This window comes from Dinoponera quadriceps, unplaced genomic scaffold (assembly GCF_001313825.1).
Source record: "Dinoponera quadriceps isolate SergipeBrazil2010 unplaced genomic scaffold, ASM131382v1 scaffold115, whole genome shotgun sequence".
NCBI classification, from domain to species: Eukaryota; Metazoa; Arthropoda; class Insecta; order Hymenoptera; family Formicidae; genus Dinoponera; species Dinoponera quadriceps.
The window spans coordinates 2,067,186-2,088,251 of NW_014554511.1; the positions used below are offsets into that span (position 1 = coordinate 2,067,186).

At 40.1% G+C, this 21,066-nt stretch overlaps 1 protein-coding gene across 2 annotated transcripts in view; it reads right to left on the reverse strand.

Annotated features, from left to right (window-relative positions):
- Positions 1-21,066, reverse strand: part of LOC106751694 (head-specific guanylate cyclase) — a 54,011-nt gene that overhangs the window by 2,960 nt on the left and 29,985 nt on the right. For both annotated transcript variants that reach the window (XM_014632706.1, XM_014632707.1), the window contains exons 4-9: positions 8,027-8,375; positions 4,382-4,763; positions 3,685-3,864; positions 2,977-3,115; positions 2,662-2,828; positions 1,128-1,271 (exon numbers count right to left, since the gene is read on the reverse strand). In XM_014632706.1, the coding sequence (XP_014488192.1) occupies positions 1,128-1,271; positions 2,662-2,828; positions 2,977-3,115; positions 3,685-3,864; positions 4,382-4,763; positions 8,027-8,375 (1,361 nt within the window). The remainder of the gene's footprint in view (positions 1-1,127; positions 1,272-2,661; positions 2,829-2,976; positions 3,116-3,684; positions 3,865-4,381; positions 4,764-8,026; positions 8,376-21,066) is intronic.

A 21,066-nucleotide genomic window follows, 5' to 3' on the forward strand; every position in this document is an offset into this window, starting at 1 on the left:
GTCACATTCAATTCATCCGCGAGTTCTTCTTGAGTTTGAGTATCATCTTCATCCAATAAGGCTTGCAATTCGTTGTCTGCGAACTTTTTCGGTGGTTTCCCACGCTCTTCGTTTCTCACATCAAAATCACCACTTTTGAATTTTTTCAACCACTCAAAACATTGTGTTTTATCAAGAGCATGTTCACCGTAAACTTCGACAAGCATTCGATACGATTCTGCAGCAGTTTTCTTCAAATGATAACAAAAAACCAATGCTGTCCGCAAATCGTAATTCGTAGGCACAAAACTCGACATGTTTAAGGTTATAGAAAAATATACCGGTGTATGGAACTTAGGTTGTGTGTGTTGAAAATCTTCGTCAGCTGTTAGAGGGAGATGATGGCGCTGCAGAAGCGGTCTTACGATCCCTAAACTGATGGCTAGCACCTTCTATAGGGAAATTCCGGTTTCATACTTCTACACCTGGTATGTATCTGAGTAGAGGAGAGAGAGAGAGAGAGAGAGAGATGCATACATAAATTAAAAATTATATTCAAGGGAAACAGGAACGTTATGAAACGAGGAAGTTTCGCGGTGCGCATCGAAAATTATTCTACATTGTTTCCGCAGAGGTCAAATGTTTTATACTTTGAATATTGTTATAATATATTGAAAAGAGGATTTGTGCTAATAAGTGTCAAAATTTGGTAAATATTTGTCGACCAAATATTTGATTACCGCAACCAAATCATTTAGTTCTGTACAATAAATATACAATATACGGAACTAAATTGGTTAGAGTAATCAGATATTTGGTAGGGAAATATTCACTAAACTTTAGCACTTATCAAATCCTTTTTTTAGTGTACGAAGCGCAATGTGGAACACCGTTTAGTTGCTTCGATACCGATGCGAATATCCGTTGTACTTTCGTCGTTGAACGTTCTCGTTCGCGCGTCCGGTACAACGAAATGGAATTAAGGTCGACATTAAGGAATACGCTGAATTGCACGAAATTGCGATGAAATTACATAAGTGCATATATTCTCTGTGTTATCGCTATTGATGCTGTGCGTCGGGAGAAAATTGCATCACAGTCGTCGCACGTAATCACGAACGTATTTGTAATCATCGTATATACGATACCTTTATTGGCTTGCCGTCGTGAGTCAAGTGATGGGAGCACGTTTGTATCATTTTTAGGCCCATCCATGCGATTTGCTGAGCGTGTGTATTGGTATTTCGATGAAGGCCGCATGCAACGCAATAGGCATCGCCAATTGTTTCTACCTGTTTGCAGGAGAATAAAATCGATCAATGATAAAATCAATATAGCCTGTATTCAATGTTTGCCTTAGATGATTTCAGATTCGTTTAGATGAAGATGAGATGAAAATGTGATGAAATTTCGAAAAATTCATCTTAGATGAGATAAAAATGATTTTGCATTTGATTTATCTAGATGAAACATAAGGTAAGTAGCGCTACTTATCTAGATACTTTTTTAAATGATATAGTTTCCATGAGAAACTTTATAAAAATTTATAAGAAAAATTACGCAGATCATAAAATTGCACAACGGTTAAGTAATTCGTCATTGTAAGTACTTTTAATTCAAGGATCTAATAAAAAAGACCAATAATCATTGATTGTTCATACACAGTTGACAGTTTGATACGAGTTTAAAGTAGATTGATCAATTGAAACAAATGGTCTGTTCTGTTTAGTTGCATTACTGAACTGCTGCAATAAGTTAGAATGAGATAAGTATATTTTGTCTCGCTCAAACTTATTGTACCGGTTCAGCGGTGCAGCTAAAAAAAGAACAGACCAAAGGGGATGAAACCAAAATTTGTTGATTGAAATCTAATCTCTCGTCTGATTCGGGCTTAACGCATAGATCGATATTATTTCATTCCTTTTATCGAAAAATGAGTACAGAATATGGACCGTAACGTCATTTCAGATAATTTTTAGATGAGATAACAGTTTTTTCATCTAAGGCGAAGATGAATATATTTTGTATTTCTTCCATCTAGATAAAGAGATGATCTATTTATTCATCTGCATTATTATTTAGATACCAATTTTATCTAGATACCGGCAAACACCGCCGGTACTCGTTTTGTGCATACAACGGCGTTGTATAGGCTCGATACAACTAATTTTTTGTATTCGAAAAATTGCACTCCACTTCGCCTCATCGATAACTCGCAATTATTTTGAGAGACGAGAGAAAATGACGATGATGGGAGGTAAGAAATCAACCGCGCGCTAAATTAGCTTCCTCCGGTGTCTCACAGATGGCGGCATCGTGCATCTTCGGGCTTCACGAGTCAATGCGCGAGATAAATCTCAGCTTAGAGAAGGATATTTATAGGATATCGACCGGCTTTATAAAAGTACGCATGTTCCACCCGATTGACGATCATTAGAAGCGACGTACTTTTCACGTTATCGTACGACATGCCAAAAGACATTTTATACCACATGAAGTGGAACATTACGTTAAAACTTATCCTGATTTTCGTCAACGAGGAATTTCAAAAGATAAACGACTGTTCTTCCGGTTGATCGCAATAATTAATCAATTATTAGAAAAGTACGTCATATAAATCCGCAACGAAATCTTTGCGAGAGCAAATCGGAAGATTTCGCAATCTACTTCGAATATGCGCACCTTATATACATCCAACTGACCGCAGTACAGGTCATATTGCTCGTAGAGGTTCTGCAGCATGTTGATGACCATCATCGGCGTTGCCGTGGCGCAGATAGCCGTGAACCCGACTATGTCGCTGAACAGCATCGTGACGTCCGAATATGTCTTCGCCTCGATTGTTTCTCCTATACGATCAACATATCGGTATTTATTGTACCGTATATCTCTCGCGAGATAAGCGTATTCAAGCTGTATTGTATCGAATAGTAAAGTCGCGTTTAAGGAACTTGAAGATCGATATCGTAATATTCCGCGAACGGAACCGTAATTTACCCAGCCACAAGCGTTTCGCTATATCCGGTGGAAATATGAGATGTAGGAGGCTGACATTCTTCTCCCTTTCCGCATCGACCGCTAGGTTGGCTTCTTCTATGGAGCTCTTCAGTTTATCCATCCGTCTCCTTAAGCCGTCCTGAAAGGAGATTATCTCTCGCTGTATCCCTCGTGGGAATTATAATAACGACACAGAGTATCCCCGTCTCTCTCTTAATTATTTAATTAATTCAAAGAGAGTAACGTGAATTACGTCTACGCTGTGTAAAAAATTTCATGTTAAATTTAACGGTCCGCAAGATTTTTTCGTGTTAATTTAACACAAAATGAATATGCTGAAAAGTAACGGAAATGTATCAGAAATTAACATAAAATTATCGTATCCGTAAAATGCCCTTCGACATTGAGATATACAATTATTTTAACACTCGCACATTTTGAATATCGATTCAACACAAAATTATTGAGGCAACTTCAGCGCAATATGTTAAATTAACAAACGGGTATGTTAAGAATTTAACGTAAAAATTTTTTTAACGCAAGTAAAACAATGTTCTTTTCTTGTGAGTGCGTATATCTTATTCTCCGGTTATATGTTCGTAACGAAATAATGATATTGCGACTTGATAAGAAAGCCACAAACGTAAATCCCAGCGTCTCGCGACAAGTGGTTATTTACAACGATATCGGTTCAATGGATTTAATCACCTGTGCTCTGGCTTGTTCGCCGACGAGTATAACGTCTCTCGTAGCATCGTGAAGAGGAATATCAGAGATGAAGAGTCCTCGACCGGTTAAGCCCTCTAGACCGTTTAAGAACGGCGAGCTGACGAACAAAATCGAGTCCGATTCCGGACAGTGTACCATCTGACCCTTCATTTCCAAACCCTGTAATATGACGTGACATAGTTATTACATATTTTCCATTTTTTCCTTTTCTCAACAAATCCGCGTTATCGGGCTGTCACAGTGAGTAATGATTCGCCCCGGGAGCTTCTCGAACTCCAACGGTTCTCCGCCGTTTAGCTTTAGACGATTATAGATTCATCCAGATGAAGATGAGACGAAAATCCGAAAAATTTATTTTAAACGAGATGAAGATGATTTTGCTTTATACTCATCTAGATGAAAGATAAAATAAGTAGAATTACTTATCTAGATCATTTTTAGATGATGTCGTTAACATGAGAGACTTTATGAAAATTTATAATAAAAATTACGCAAATCATAAAATTGCACAAAGGTTAAGGAATTCGTCAAGATAAATGGCAACGATTCGCCCCATGAGCTTCTCTAACTCCAACGGTTCTCCTCCGTTTAGCCTGCCTCTATTTACGTGTTTGTGTTATCGGATTCGTGATTAAGTTGATCATCTTGCGTTTGGCAAACCGCATGATGAGCGTACCTCTGCGGGATATTTATCGACGCCGTGCGGCCTCTGAAGGGTCAGGATGAACGGTGTGTTCGCACGCTTTAGGACCTCGTGAAAGGTCAAAGTGACACCGTGGGGCCGTGTGAAGACGAAATACGTCGATATCTCTCTGCCGAGCCGATTAAGGTGGTGGCCGAAGATCCTCATAAAACCGACGCCGAGCTGCACGAGCTCCAGCTGGCGATCGACGACGAAGTGCCACGGGAACGCCTTGCAGAAGCTCGCTACCCCCATGCGAAGGTCCGTTGCCTCGGTGGAGAGTGGACGGAAAGTGGGCGACGTCACGTCGAAATCATCGTCATCTACGTCGGCGTCCAGCGTCTGTTCGCTGTAACGCTCCGGAGTGATGCGGTATCTGCAACATCCGGAGCGATCGCTCGCAGTTGTCTTTCCTCCCATCGCAAGCACGGATGAAGATGATCTATTTATTCATCTGGATGATTATTTCGATAACATTATCTAGATGCTGGCAAACGCTGACCACGCGTGTTGGAAATCCCGTCCCGGTGACGTTCATACGTATACGTACGCGTCTGTGTAGACAACTTATCGTGCAAATATGCAAATTGAGTGCAGCACGCTCACGGTGAACGTTACTCTCGTTGATGATGAAGCCAGGTAAAGCCAGGAATTTTCAAGCGTCTCGCGGAGCGTCGCAGGTGGAAGCACCAAACCGGCGCACGTCCTGCGCAACTTTTAATTAGACGGCGAAATGTAAGCGATATGTACGCGGTGTGACGGTATTTTGCACGTCATTCGCATGTCCATGCCCGTCCGTCCTTACAGAATTCACGCGACTCGTCGGTGATGCCGCACCTATCATCAAATATTTGCCACCGTCGTAGAATCAATGTTTGTTCAAACGAAAGGTTTGTACCCTCACGTGCCGCCCTTCCTTCGGCTATCCGCATGAATTATATTATACTCACGCGACATTATTTCGGTAACACGCGATTCGGCGAGCAAACATGAAATCCAGTAGCCACGGAGAGAAACGCGCGACCATAAAACACGGCGCAACGGTATTCGGGATTTTACGAACCGCATTTCGCCCTCAAAGTGGGCGAGTATACATATCATTGCGTGATCGAAACGTAGCGTAAATTTTCGCGCAAACAAGAATTGTTTGAACGAGTAACATGGACGATCGATCGCGTGTAAATTAATATCGCCTAAGGAACGACATGTCGCAATGCCGGTAAGGGCCATTCCCTCCCGTCGAAGTTCGCGATGTATTTGTGTTTGCCGGCAATAACGTAATTGCGGAATTTTATGAAAGTGTTTTTCCAGCTTTACCGTTTGCCACTCATCGATATGAAGATTTAATCGAGGTGATTGAATAGAAAACAATTGGAGCGAATATCGGAAAGATCGTAACTGTGTTGCGCGGTTAATGTCGTGTGTCACCAATTTTTACATACCGGGTGTCCCAAATTAATCTTAGTTACCGCAGTGTGCAAGTAAAACGAGTGAAACCGAACAGAAAAGTCCTGTACCGTTTTGCGAATAACACATGTAGAGGCTTCTTTATTAATTAATAACTCAACAATTTGCGTGTTATTTGCAACATGGTGAGGAACTTTTTTGTTTCGAATAGTCTAATCTACAAATATATGACAACTATTGGGCCTAACGACAAGTTCGAGGCTGAAGGGTCAAAGTTCAATATATTGATGTCTGTCGATGGTTACAACAATTGTCATATATTTGTAAATTAGACCACTCTGAACCAAAAAGTTCTACAGTATTTTGCAAATAACACGCAAATTGTTGAGTTATTAATTAAAGAAGCCTCTGTAAATGACCATTTTCAATCATTGATAACTCGAAATTTTGAGTGTTATTTGCAAAATGACAGTTGACTTTTCTACTCAGTTTCACCCGTTTTATTTGTACACCACGAGAACCGAGATCATTTTGGGACACCCTGTATGTCTCTAGAAATTGTGTTTCCAGTATTTTCACCGTTTCCACTGTGTTTTGATTTCATATTTCTTCCTCCCCCCCCCCCCCCCNCCTCGTCTTTTTCGTCAGGTTTTTTTCAGGATTTACGAGTAGCTGCAGACTGCGTCTCCAAGCCAAGATTGTGTCACTTCGGAATGAGGCGACGCGCGCCTTCTTCTATATTCATCGCTACGCGGAAAATTCGCTCGCGCGTGACGTTCGATAACAATTTTTCGCGTTCCTCGCTCGACGTAGATAATCTACCCGGAAATTGTCCTTGTATTCCTCCACCTCTACGCTCCGATAGCGTATCTCGGCACTGAGCTCTTCGAAGTCGCAGCGAAGAGACGCGGAAATTAAAATCCACTGGTGATCCGCCATGATCGGTAGTTAAATAGTGCCTAAGGAGAACCCAGTAAGCGAGAAACATTAAATATGTTTTGTGAAACGTTGATTTTACGTAGATTTTACAGACATTCTGACACAATATTTTACAAATGTTCTTAAACCGTTATTTGATAATATAACATTAATAATATTAAAATCGTATTGTATAAATATTATTTTTAATGTTTGGGTCAAATATCGTTAACAGTGACATTGCGTGCAACATTAAGAACACGCATACTTAAAAGCGTTACATGTTATGAAATACACGGAAAAAAATTCACTTCATGTAACTGAATTTCGGTTATGGAAACTGAAATTTTGTGTTTTCTAGGGACTGGATAAAAACTCGGTTGTAGAAGCAGAATATTTCCTATAAAACGCTTCAGCTGTTCTGACAATTGTGCTCGGTTATCTTAACCGAATTGATATTACTTTGATCAAAAATTATCCGAACTTCATTTTTAAAAATCGAAATAACAATTCAATCAGCAAAATTCTGATAGCCTCCTTCAAAGTAGCTCCCATTGCTTGCAACGCACATATGCCAGATTTGATCCAGTCCTGGAAACATCGCTCATACGCGGCAGACGGTATGGCTTTCAGTTCAAGCAGCGATTTTTCTTTGATATCCTCAATCGATTCGAAACGCTATCCGCAAAGTGGTTTTTTTCAGTTGGGGGAACAGGAAATAGTCGCAGGAAGCCATGTCTGGTGAATACGGTGCTTGTGGAGCGACATTCGTTGAGTTTTTTGTCAGAAATTCACGCACATGTGTCGGGACATGCGACGATGCGTTGTCGTGATGCAAAATCCACGAGTTGGTTTCCCACAATTCCGGTCGTTTCTCACGGATTGCTTTGAGCAAACGCCTCATTACGGACAAGTAGTATTCTCCATTGCCTTTTGATCGTGCTTATGCAGGGAGAGAGGTCCTTATGCACCTCGAAGGAGTTATAGGAACTCTACACTACATGTATATATATAGTATTCCTTTTGAGGAAACCGAAAACAGCCCTTCGACTAGTGAAAAAAGGTTACATTACTGCAGCCGAAACTTAATTAATTGAATATTTTCGGTTGTCATAATTTAGTTTTTTCCGCGTATCATTGTAATAACGTTAATGATTTCTTGCTTACTGGGAAGGGATCGATCGGGCACGATAAAATAAGGTAAAATATATCATTCACGGCCGCTGTGCTCCACAGAAAGAGAGAGAGAGAGAGAAAGAGAGAGAGAGAGCGGCGGAAGAAGTTGCGTAACCAACTATGTTCATGAGGGTTTACCTAAAAAATTTAGTATTGTAGGGATCCGGCAGTATATACACATCGGCTTTGTCGTTATAAAACTGCCTGGCGATGCCCTTGAGACTGCCAACCAGCAGATAAGCTATGGAAGGGTGGTCAGTGGTGAAGTGTAATTCCAATGCTTCCGGCGTGGCGATACACACGAACTCCGCCTCGGTGGTGTCCGATCCGGACTGGTGCTGGACAACGTCGTTCACACCGTCCAGCGTGGTTAGGAAGGCGGTGAGATCGTTTCCGAGGCAACGGAAGGCCCGTTCCAACAGACCCACGCAAGCCGTGGAGATCAGCTCCTGGCCGAGACGATCGAGAAACGCGTTCACGTCGACGTCTGCAAAATGTTCCGCAAAACATTAATCCATCGAAGCACATACTTTTCCTCCCGCTTGTTTTTCAACAAATTTTTCGGGTCGTCAATTATGAATTTGAGATCAAAGTTGGAAAATTTCAGAATTGAAATGTTTAAATCTAAAATGACGGGTCCAATATGAAGGACCGAAATTGCAGCGAATCACTTCAAATTTGGCGTGCTAGAGCTTTCGGGGTGACTGATTAAGAATTTTGTGTCAAAATAGGAAGATTCACCGAATTTAAGATGGCGGATCCAATATGGCTGATCATAATTGCGGAAAATTTAACAAATCAATTCAAATTTGGTATTTCGGGGTTTTTGAGACTGATAACGAATCCAAGGTTCAAATTGGAAAATTTGTGAAAACAAAGATGGTGGATTCAATATAACGAGCCAAAATTTGTCTACGCTGTAGATTACATCATTTCAAACTCTAATTTGTTTTCACAATATCGCATTTCATAATCTGTACTTGGAAGCTTTGAAGCTTGCCATAAGCATTGAGTTTTTGCACGTTTGATCCACTAATTTCTATTCAACATTCCGTAGTTTTTCGATTTCAACTCCAAATTTTGATTCGTAATCAGCGATCCGAAAATCCCCTATATACCACATTTGAAGAAAATTGCTTGATTTGCCGCAATTTCAGTCCGCCATATTAGACCGCCACTTTGGATTTTGAAAATCTTCTAATTCCGACATCAGTTTTCATAACCAACGATTTCAAGAAAATCTATATATAAGTTTTAAAACCTAAATTTTGGAAAAATCGCTGAAAAATGTACTTTCTCTGAAAAACAGGCATTTTTCTTAGTTTGGTTATTTAGAAGATTTTTGCACTTAACAAAATGTGTATTTTAATGATTTTTTTACATTCACCTATCCCTAAGATACTGAAAAAATAAAAAAAACTGTCCAAATAATAAAAATTTTATCGACAAATATCTGAAAGAAAAAGGGTGGGAAGTATATTTTTCCCAACGTGCTTTTAAGGGTTAGTTTGTCGTCGTGGGAATTCCGTCATGCGGGAATCATTGATTTTCCTCTCGACAATGTTTGAAGGATCAAACTTTGTATACAATGGGTAGAGAGTGATTAATATTTGCACGCGTGACGTGTCGCTTCGAAACTTTTGCAGGAAGTGTGAAATGGATCTCCCTTCCAGAAAAATGCGTGTTATCAAATATCTCGATAATATATCCCTTCTAAAAAATGTTGAATAAATCGAAATGTTAAAATCTCTTTTTTCCGCAATGCTGTTTAGCTGTCTCGAGATATCTCCATTCCGATGCAAGTTGTTGCTTACTTCGACTCGTGGCCATCATTGTATAAGTTATGCGTTTCGATAATAACGCGTTTTGATAATAAGAAATCATTTCCTCATCGACGAATTTCAGTCCGGTACTTTATTTCGTTACACGAACTGAGATTTTTTCTGTGTTGTTCTATTCATAGTACAAATGCGGCATAAAAATTCAGAGAATATGCCCTGCAAAATACAAATATGCCACACACCGAGTATTTCAACGTATATTTACATGTGATATTTTATGTATCGTCTTATATTTTTCTCTGTATATACACATTGGACGTTTCACGAGGAAACCGACAAACTTCTGAAATCTGTTCCTGAGGCATTCCTAGCAAAAAGAAGTTCGAAAATACTGCACGTAAATTAGGTTCAGTTAACAAGATATGAAAAATTTCATTCTTGTCAGTAATGCAAATTTCTGGATGACGACTGTCCTGCCACGCTCTGAGTTTCATTTTGTGAGATTGTTCAAAGTTTCGTGTATACAACGACCGTAAACCAGAGATCTGTTAACCGTTAATCGACAGAATAACAGAAGTCACAGATGGTATTTGCATTGAACAACAAATTAATTTGCTACGATTTGTGGTGCAGTCAGCGTTATGTATGTCGTGCCATTTTCTAGATGGAAAATCACACGATTTTCAATCTTATATATAGGGTGTTCCAAACTAATCTCAGTTCCCGTGGTGTGCAAGTAGAACAGGTGAATCGTCTCGACGATGAGCTCCTATCAAAAACTCAAACGATCAATACGGACCTCCACTCGCAGCAGTTGGAAAGAGTTCGGACAAAATTCAAGGAACTCAAGGAACCCAATTTGTCAACTGCAAAGGTATTCTCCTCCACCAGGACAACGCTCGTCCCCATGTGAGCGCACTCACATTGAGAAAAATCAGAGAGCTTAACTGGGAACTTCTCGAATATCCACCATACTCTCCTTGCGCCAGCCGGCTATCATCTTTTCCGACCTCCCAAATTTTCTTAACGGAAAAAAGTCCATTTCGGCGGACAAAGTCCAAAGAGAGTTGGATCTTTTCTTGAATTCCAGAACTAGTGCTATTTTCGAGGCCTTTGAAAGTGCTTTTCGTGAGAAACAATTATTTCCTCTTCGCATAAAGTACGAAAAGACTTTCTGACCAACCCGATACGTTATATTCTTCAGTTTTCTGGTTGATTTTGGTACCGAGAAAGAACTTCGCGTTTATGTTGAACCAACAGTAGCGAAAAGCGCGTCTGGTTGAACTTTTATCTGCCGTTCCGCGGCTGCAAAGGGTTCATCCTCTCTGGAATCGCACGGGAAAGTACCTATGAATGCTTAACACGACATTGAATACTAAATCAACGCGTTGGAGAATTGCAGTCTCGCGGGGTCGATAATACACGCCGCGTTTCAGTGCCGACGAGGCCGGCTGTGGTCGGCTTCCTTGCAAATCCGGAAATAGACGGGGGTGAACGAGGGCCGCTCTATTGCTCCCGTATTATTTCACATCACGAATATCACTATGATAACCAATGTTTGCCTTAAATGATTTCAGATTCATCTAGATGAAGAGCACTTCATCTTAGATGAGATGAAGAATGATTTTGCTTTTGATGTATCTGGATGAAATATGAGGTAAGTAGCGTTACTTATTAGACAATTTTTTAGACGCTTTCATGAAAAACTTTATAAAAATATATAAGAAAAATTACGCAGGTCATAAAATTGCAGAACGGTTAAGTAATTCGTCCACGTAATCGCTATAAATTTAAGGATGTAACAGAAAAGATCAATCGTCATTGGTTCACTCATAGTCGACGGTTTGATACACGTTTAAAGTGGATAGAACAACTGAAAAAAATGGTGTGTTCTTTTTAATCGCACCGGTTCAGCAGTTCAGCAGCTAAAAAGAACAAATCAAAGGAGACAAAACCGAAATTTGTTGATTCGTTGAAATCTAATTTCCAATCTCTAGTATGATACGGGCTTAACGCATAGGCCCGTATTATTTCGTTTATTTGATCGAAAAATGAGTTCAGAATATGGATCATAAAATCACTTTAGTTAATTTTCAGGTGAGACGATAGTTTTTTTATCTAAGATAAAGATGCATATCTTTTCTACGTATATATCTTCTATCTAGATAAAGATAAAGATTATCTGTTTATTCATATGGATGATTATTCAGATAATTTGATCTAGATACCGGCAAACACTGAGGATAACACGATAATTATAATAGCAGTTGCCCTTGTGCGAGAGTGCGATACGGCCGATATCAATCATCCGAAATGTCGCGCGCGTGCGCGCCTCGTTCCCATGACGTTATTCCATATCGTCAGTGGCGGATAGGGTCAAATCGATCGAGGTTTTAACGTAATGCTCTTTAATCGGCCCTCCGGCGGGCCAGATACCTGACAATATTACATCCCCCCCCTCCCTTCTCTTCCAGCTTTGCATACACGAAAATATCGTTGTTGTGTCGCCCTGCCTAGCGCACCAAATATTGCGCGGCGAAATTATCCGATAGATGTATTAGATCACGCGATAAAACATTGCGGACGTTTGCCTATAGTAATATCTGCCACTTCTAGAATAGAAATTGCGGGAGCAATAAAATCCATATACATAATCCTTGATACATGAAATTAGGCAAAAAAGAAATACAAAATCTTTAATACCCACAACGTACCCACAACATTTTGAACATTTTTGAAAAATGTAACAATAATATATCCTTTCAAACCATCCCCAGAATTTCTCGGACATATCTTGTGGGGGAAAGAAAAATCACATTAAACTCATGAAAATCTAGGTACGTGTACCTCAAAAACCGCACTAAAAAGAAAACTCATCTCCCAATCAGTATATTTCGAGATGAAAATTTTTACTTGTGCACCCAAGACGCTGGCGTCGAAACCGCTAAGAATCAGAGCTTATAGTCCTTTGGATGTATCGAACAAAATTATTTCTATAAAAGAATGACTGTCGTTTTTGGCTGGTCCCTTTTTAGGAGACTTTTCATTAAAACATCCATTTTCAACATCCATTTTCAACATCATTTACATTAAAAATACGAGGTTTCAATACGCTGCGCGTTCTAAAAACCGAGGGTTTATATACACTAAAATCCTCAAAAAATGCATATATTTTCCAAAAAAATAAGAAAAAAATAAAAATAACTCAGTTCAATAAAACACATCAAAAATGTTAAAATTTATAATTTTAAACGTTTTTTTAAACTGCATTCCATTTTTAGCTGGCCCCTTCTGGAATATCAAAACAATCGAAGTCACACCCCAATCTCCGTAAAAAACAGCCAAATCTAAACGAATTGATCTGCTTACCGAAGCTTAAAAACATTTTTAGGTACACTTCAGTTGAAGTAAACGCTTTGGTGCCATCAAAAATAAGCCATTATTTTCAAGCAAAATCATTTTTAAATTATGTTTTCCATAAACAAAATTAATCTGAGGTAGTTTTTGGTTCAATTATCATTGGTGTTGCGGATCCAACAAGCCTGCGGATCCGCCTGCCGGTGTTGCCTACTGCATAGCGTGGTTGCCGGACCTCCAGGCAACTTGTGATCGCCTGCACGCAGCCAAATATACTCCCGCTAGAATATATATCTACGGGCGCTCAGCGCCCGTACATCGCTTTTGATTGGTTATTCTCTGGTGGTTCGGAGCGTGCCATTGGTCTTTTCGATCGCAGCATACGTTAGCCGAATTTTTGGAATTACCCTTTTCTGGTTTCCTGTGGTCTTTGGTTCGCTACTCTTTATATTTTGTAACCTCGGTCTAGCAATGTTCAGTCTCTCCAATAGCTACCCTAGTGGTTGAGGAGAGGCGACGGACGCCATCGCTGCCGGTGGGAGTCCGCCAAGACCCTCTCTAGTATTTTCCTCCGACAACACAGCTTCTCGCAGTAGAGAAGCTCTCAGTCTACTGTCGGTGAGGGTAAATTACACGCGCGAAGCAGACGCCTCTTCGCCGATTTTGGCACAAGGAACGACTGTCAACGTCGTTTTCCTCATCATCGAGCATTCTCGCTCAACGACTCCACCCAGAAGCAACGCTCTCGCTACAGCTTAGGAGTGAGTGTGCTAGCATGAAACAGCAAGTTCTTGGACGGAACTGTTGTTCAAAGCGCCGTCCTCCACCGTAGTTACACGTCTAAGCTTCCCCTCGGACTTAGACGCCTAGAGCGATTCTTACGCACGTCAGATCCGCAAGGGTCTCCGGAGCTCTCGCTCCCCTACGCCCGGAGGGCATAGGATTAAGGCGACACTTTCGTCTTCCCCTCCATCGAGGACATCCTCGAGTGGAGTTGTATATATTATATATTCTTTCTAGTGGTTAAGCGTGTTCACAGCGGAAGCGTCAACGAAGGCAAGGCAATTTCGACAAAATTCCTTCATAATAACACGCAAATTTTTGAATTATTCATTAAAGAAGCTTCTATAAATGACCATTTTCAATGAAAAATTTGCGTGTTATTTGCAAAATGGTAGTCGACTTTTCTACTCAGTTTCGCCCGTTCTACATGCACACCACGGAAACCGAGATTAGTTTGAGAGACTGTATATATAAATATATATATAGTTATTTAGGTCACGACGACACGCGCGAGAATAAACGACAGCTCCGTGTTGTTCTCCGGTACGACGTGAGAGTATGTCGAATTTATCTTTTTGTCATATGTTTCCGCGATGTTGGACGATTTCGTCGTTTAATGTCGCACAGGATGTCGTATCTGCAGTTGCCGCTGCGCGGATCCCTCGTAAGTCAATCTTGCAAATGGCCCGGTGCTCCGTACGTTTTCGGTGACAGCGAGGATCTTAGAGTCTCTGCCGAGATTGCATTACGTCGGGACGAGAAATCCTTCCTATGCTCCGACAACTACGGCGACTACCATTTCCTGCCGTACATACCAATACAAGGCGATCGTGAGCCGTGAGCGAGCAGTACGAACGTAGAGCGAGTCGTGGGTCACAAGGTAGGGAGTAATGTGCGGCTTATGCTCACGACTTCTACTTACAGACAAAAATACACGTTTTCCATTTCCGTGATAAACGACGATATACGTATTTGTCGATAATCACGCTTTATGCGGTAGCCGCACGTTCTGTGTGAGCGCGTAATATTCCTAGAATATTATATTGTTCGTTATTAAAATAATATGCCTATATTATTCTAAGAATGTTACGTAATATATTGATGTCTGTCGTTAGGTATATAACAATTGTCATATATTTGTAGATTAGGTCGCTCTGAACAAAAAAGTTCTGTACCATTTTGCAAATAACACGCGAATTTTTGAATTATTCATTAAAGAAGCTTCTATAAATGACCATTTTCAATCAAAAATTTGCGTGTTATTTGCAAAATGGTAGTCGACTTTTCTATTCAGTTTCGCCCGCTCTACATGCACACGGAAACCGAAATTAGTTTTAATATTATAGGGATTTTCTGTTGATGTTATATGCCCACTTCACATAATAAAAGCTATTCTCGGCACATTATAAAAATGTTCTTAGAATATTAAAGAAACAATAAAATAATAATAATATAGGAAAATATATAAAGCTAAATCGGAAAGTTCCGTCCGTTTCTTTTACAAAAAAATATGGTTTTATTTAAGAAACAAATGAAAAAGTACATTGATCAAAATATTGTCGTTAGCGATGACTTCTTCTCATCTTTCAGGCAGCAAGCGAATTCCGCGGCGAAAGAATGAATCATCTTTGGAGGCTATCCAGTCAGAGACACATTTTTCGACGTCTTCATAAGAATTGAAGCGTTCCTCAGCAAATGCGTGTGCCATTGACCGAAACAAGTGGTAGTCGGAAGGGGCACAGTCTGGTGAATAAGCCGCCTGGTGTAGCATTTCCCAGCGAGGTGCTTCTAACATTTCCTTGACAAGTTTTGTGACGTGAAGCCGAGCGTTGTCATAAAGCAAAATCACTTTATGCTGTCTCGTTTCATATTCTGGTCGTTTTTCGTGCAATGCTCGGCTCAAACGGATAATTTAATTAATCCTCGGTAGAGATGTCCTGTGACTGTTCGACCAGATTTCAACAGCTCATGGTACACTACACTCTTCTGGTCCCACCAAATACAGAACATTGCCTTCTTTCCGTGGATATTCAGCTTTGGCGTCGATGTTGAGGATTAGCCGGGGTCGTAAATGGTTTCTCGACGTTCAGGGTTGTCAAAATATATCAATTTTTCATCCTCAGTAATGAAACGATGCAAATACCCCTTTCTTTGTTGCCTAGCGAGCAGAATTTCACAGATGGTTTTTCGCTTTTCGATGTCTCTTGGCTTCACTTCATATGGAACCCATTTTCCTTCCTTGCAGACCTTTCCCAAGACTTTCAAACGATCGGAAATGACAGATTGAACATAATTTAATGCTTCTGCAAGTTGTTTTTGCGTTTGACACGGGTCTTCACCAATGCCTGCGATTTTTTGTCTTCGAATGCTCTTGGCCGTCCAGAACGCTCTTTGTCCTCCATATAAAAATCACCACTTTTAAAGCATCGAAACCATTCTCTGCATGTTCTATTGGAAGGAGCACTATCACCGCAAATTTCTACAAGAATTCGATGAACTTCAGTTGAATTTTTCTTCCATTTGAAGCAAAAGATTAACACTTCATGCAAATAACGCGTATTTGGCTCAAATTTCGACATTTTCGACGCAGTAAGAAACAATGTTATTGATGCGAACGTATACCTTTATATACTGAATTTTATTGACAGATGGTGAAAACAAAAAAATTAACCCTGATTTAGACATTAAAGTTACTGACAGTTTTAGTTATAGCTACTCGTCGCTATGGACGGAACTTTCCGATGTATCTAATATTATATATATGCAATTTATATATAAACAAATTTTGTACATATTTATTATATATATACGATATATTTATACAAAATTTGTTATATTTTGCCATATATATGTATATATATACAAATAGTGAATATCTAAAAATATATATAGTATTACAATAATATGTTAAATGTTAAATATTATTTTTTAAACATTATTGGGAGTGGACATATATAGCCATCTATTAATGTTCCAGAAATATTATTCAATATTAAATAATAATATTACTAGAATATTATTAGAATATTACGTATAATAATCTATGAATGTGCCTAGAATATTACATAATATTAAATAATATTACGCGCTTATAGGATTATCGCTAGCAGAGTGCGATCTCACGAGAGTTTAAATGCTCCGCCGTTTGCAAGTGACACGGAGACGGATTGAGGCAACTGATTTCTTACGCGCGATCGTTCCTTTAATAATTACCCTCTATGAAATATCAGCGAAGCTGTCCTTGTTTACGTGCAATATGCATCGAATCGCATTAAAATACGTAGCCTGCGCTTTTAACAGTGAACTTCGATATTCAAGAGTGTGTAATCGTTAACGTGGGGGGAAGAGGTTCCACCAGAATGATAATTTCCTTACGGTTGACGCTTTTATGTTCTAGAAAAAAGGGAGAAAGAGCGAGATAGGGGAGAGAGAGAGAGCGCGAAAAATAGGGAAAGGAGAGTGAGAAATGAGAAAGAGAGAGAGAGAGAGCTGAGGTAGAAGGAGACGAGAAGGTGATTTTGTTTGGTCTCGGAGAGTACATGACGATGCGCCACCCTTGTCCTTTTTTCAGCGGGATTACATGCTTGGCTACGGAGATCAGTTCGACCGAGAGAATACATGTGTTGCTGCCGGTGCCATCGTCAAAGGGATTGTCTTGACGCAGCAGGTAAGTAGGTGATATATTTAACATAGGAAACTACGATGCGTTACATGTTTTATGGCGGGTAAACAAGCGCCTCGCATAATCGCTCGCGCTGAAGGCTGCGATGGCATCAGAGGGGCGGTGAAGGGCGGCATTCCCTCACTTTAATGCGATTACGCAACGCCAAAGGGTTTTATTACATTGTTCAGGGCGCTGTATTTCTAAGTTTACGAGCTACGTTAAGTTCCGATTCGCGATGTGTTCCGTGTTTGCGCGGGCTATTAGTCAGAAAGGGACGATATTACTCGCACGACGAGCGGTCGACTTAGTTTCGAGGCGCCTCGTCGCCGACCGGGGGCCCATTCACAAGTTCCGACGCGAGGAAGCTCGGAGATCCGAATACACATTGCATGCGCATATCGATTGTCCGTGGTGATTAATGGGGACGTTTCTGAAGCGTGCTCGACTGTAACTACAGTACTCGACGGCCGAGCGCAAATTGGGTTAACATGCGCGCTCGAAGAAGATGAAGGATCGTGCAAAACCGTCTGACAGCGAATAACGCTGTCGCACACGCGGTCTCGATTATCTTCGATCCTTCGACTCGTCAATGCCGCGTGACTGCCCGTCCGTCCGTCCGTTCGTCGATCGGTATGGGGTGTGTAAGCGAAATGTGATGTAATCAGAGACTAGCACCGAATGAAAATATCGGTCCGGTCCTGGTTCCGGTCTACTAAAATATTTAATAAAAGTCCCGTTTTCGGTTCCGGTTTTCTGGACAATGAAAGTACGTTTAAATTACGGTTTACGAAATTACGGTTTTTTTCGATTCCGGTCCTTTAAACTTGTTTTTTATTGAAAATTTTATTTAAAATTTTATTTGACTTAAAATATACTAGGTTGATTGATAAGTTTTTAGAGTGAAAATGAGAAAAATATTTTGTTCGCAAAACTCAAATTTATTCTTCAACATAATCTCCTTTTAGCTCAATACACAGAGTCCAAAGAGTTTCTAGTTTCTTTAAGCCTTCCAAATAATAAGAAGTTTCTAAACCGCCAAAATATGCGTCTGTTTCCCATTCAACCTCTTCATTTGAAGCAAATTTCTTTCCCTGGAGCCATCTTTTGAGATTTGGAAACAGGTAGAAGTCATACGGGGCCAGATCTAGAGAATACAGTGGATGTGGGAGCAATTTATACTTCAATTCGTCCAATTTTGCCAATGCTTTTACCGATTTGTGAGCTGGTATATTGTATCGATGAAAGAGAATTTTTTTCTTCGCTAAATGAGGCCGTTTTTACATGATTTCATCATTCAATCGGTCCAACAATGATGCATAATATTCTCCTGTGATTGTTCTTCCTGTTCCAAAATAATCGATGAGGATTATTCCACATGCATCCCAAAACACAGTGGCCAGAACCTTTCCAGCTGATTGTTACGTCTTTGATCGCTTCGGAGCACTTTCACCCTTTGGAATCCATTGCGCCGACTGTTGTTTCGTTTCAGATTTATAATGGTGGATTCATGTTTCATCAACGGTTATGTATTGACACAAAAGCGTCGTACATCCGATGTGCTGGTATGACCACGTTTAAACTCAGCAGTCCAGTTATATACGGATGCATTCGACGGAGCAGACTCCCCCAAAGTTTTTTGGATGTTCCAAATCATTTCTTACGGTTACAAGCTTTTCAAATAAAAATACTTAATCACTGCACGAATTTCAGTTTTTTCTTTTTTCCATTTTTATATGCTTTCGGTGGCTGTCACAAATATGATTGTCATATCTGTCTGCAACTGTGTAGTGAGAAGTTTGAAGGTTGGCACTACTGGAAATTCATGGCACATTGAAGGTGGCAACACCACTAATGTGTCATTCTAAAGACTTATCTATCAACCTGGTATATATATACATATATACGACTTACTAAACACTCCATCTACACAGCATCCACAAACATTTTAGTATCTTTTATGCCGTTGGTTATACTTGCTAATTATAATGGACAAGCATATTCAAAGTTACAGCTGTAACAACTTTCCGATGAGACTTTAACAACCTTAGTTCCTCTACACGGAATACAGTTCGCTCGTTTCAATTAGCATTCTGAAATACATCTGTTTCGCGTGCGCGTTACTTTTGTTGTTAACTTAAAAGCCGCCTGTAATGAAATGTGTACATATGTTTTCTTTAGGAAAAGCGTGTTATTCAATTAATTGCATGCTTCTCGTTAAGTGGTAAAATTGTGAAAAAAGTTAATCGTTAAGTGCCATTAAAATGATCGTTGACTGCGAGAGTGCGGCGTGATAAAGTGAAACGAGCAAAGAGCGATCAACGTGGAACGATTGGACGCTACTGGAGATTGGATGCTGAGAAGGCTGCAGACGGCTAGATATCAACGCGAAATGATGAGCGTACCATTTGAACGCTCATTAAGCCGTCGTATTACGTAGTGCACGCGATGTTTAGAACGTCAATCGCAGTGATTCCCGGCAAGAAAAGTCAGAGATTACTTTGAAAAATATATGGATCAATAGCGTGCTATAATGAGCATTCATAATATACAGGATGTCCCAAACTAATCTTGATTCCCGGTGTGCAAGTGGAACGGTTGAAACTGTACAATTCAGGATTTTTTGTCTTCCTATTTATTTCAAATTTGTAATATATTACTTCTTCTATTAATTCTCTTCTGTTCAATATTGCATGCCTGAAATTTATTTTCTATTTGTCGCGATAACTAATCGATGTTCTGCTTCTTCGTGAGAACTGGAATTTTATTATGAAATGAAAATCGGTTCCGATCCTACAAAAATACCGATTTCCATACGGTCTTCGGTTTCGGTTCCGAGTCTCTGGTAATGAAGGATTATTTTCACGGAATGATGAGGAAAGGCGAGCGCGTGTAAACGTGTATCAACTTGAAGGAGAGAGTACGTTTTTAAAATTAGGGCCGGGAAGGTTGGGGAAGAGCGCGTTTATCATCTCGCGCACGAGATTGAATCAATAAGCTGCTACTCGCGTGCATAAGGCATGACCCGGCCTGCACAGCACCGAACGGTATAACATCGCAAACACGATTTTCTGAGACCGGGCTCATCTACTTCATTAATCTCTCGGAGTGTGTGTTGCCTATCCGTAGGCACTCCTTCGTTAACACCGGGAAATCCTCACACACATACATTTCCCTATTTACGCCATTTACCCGCCTCGGGCAACGGTATCCTCGTTAAAATCATATCGCATCTCGTGATTGACGTATCGATAAAGATACTTTGCTATTCAATAGTTCTTAATTCCCGACGACAGATACCGTCTCGGAACTTTGAAGTTTGAGTTTATGAAGTTTAAGCCGAAAGTTCGCAGCCGGACGCGAGACGGATAAGGCAGAACACTGAAAATCCAAGTATGTGATTTTTGCACACATGAAAGTCTAAAAAGTCTAAAACACATTTGACTGAAGCTATTTTTACATGTTTCTTGCCGATTTAGTTTACGTCGTTTAAAACGTTTAATCGCGTTAAATTAACACGTTAAATTTAGAGGTGTTCAGTTAACAAGTCCAATCGTGTTAAGTGGCGTGATTTAAAACGATAAGACATGTATAAG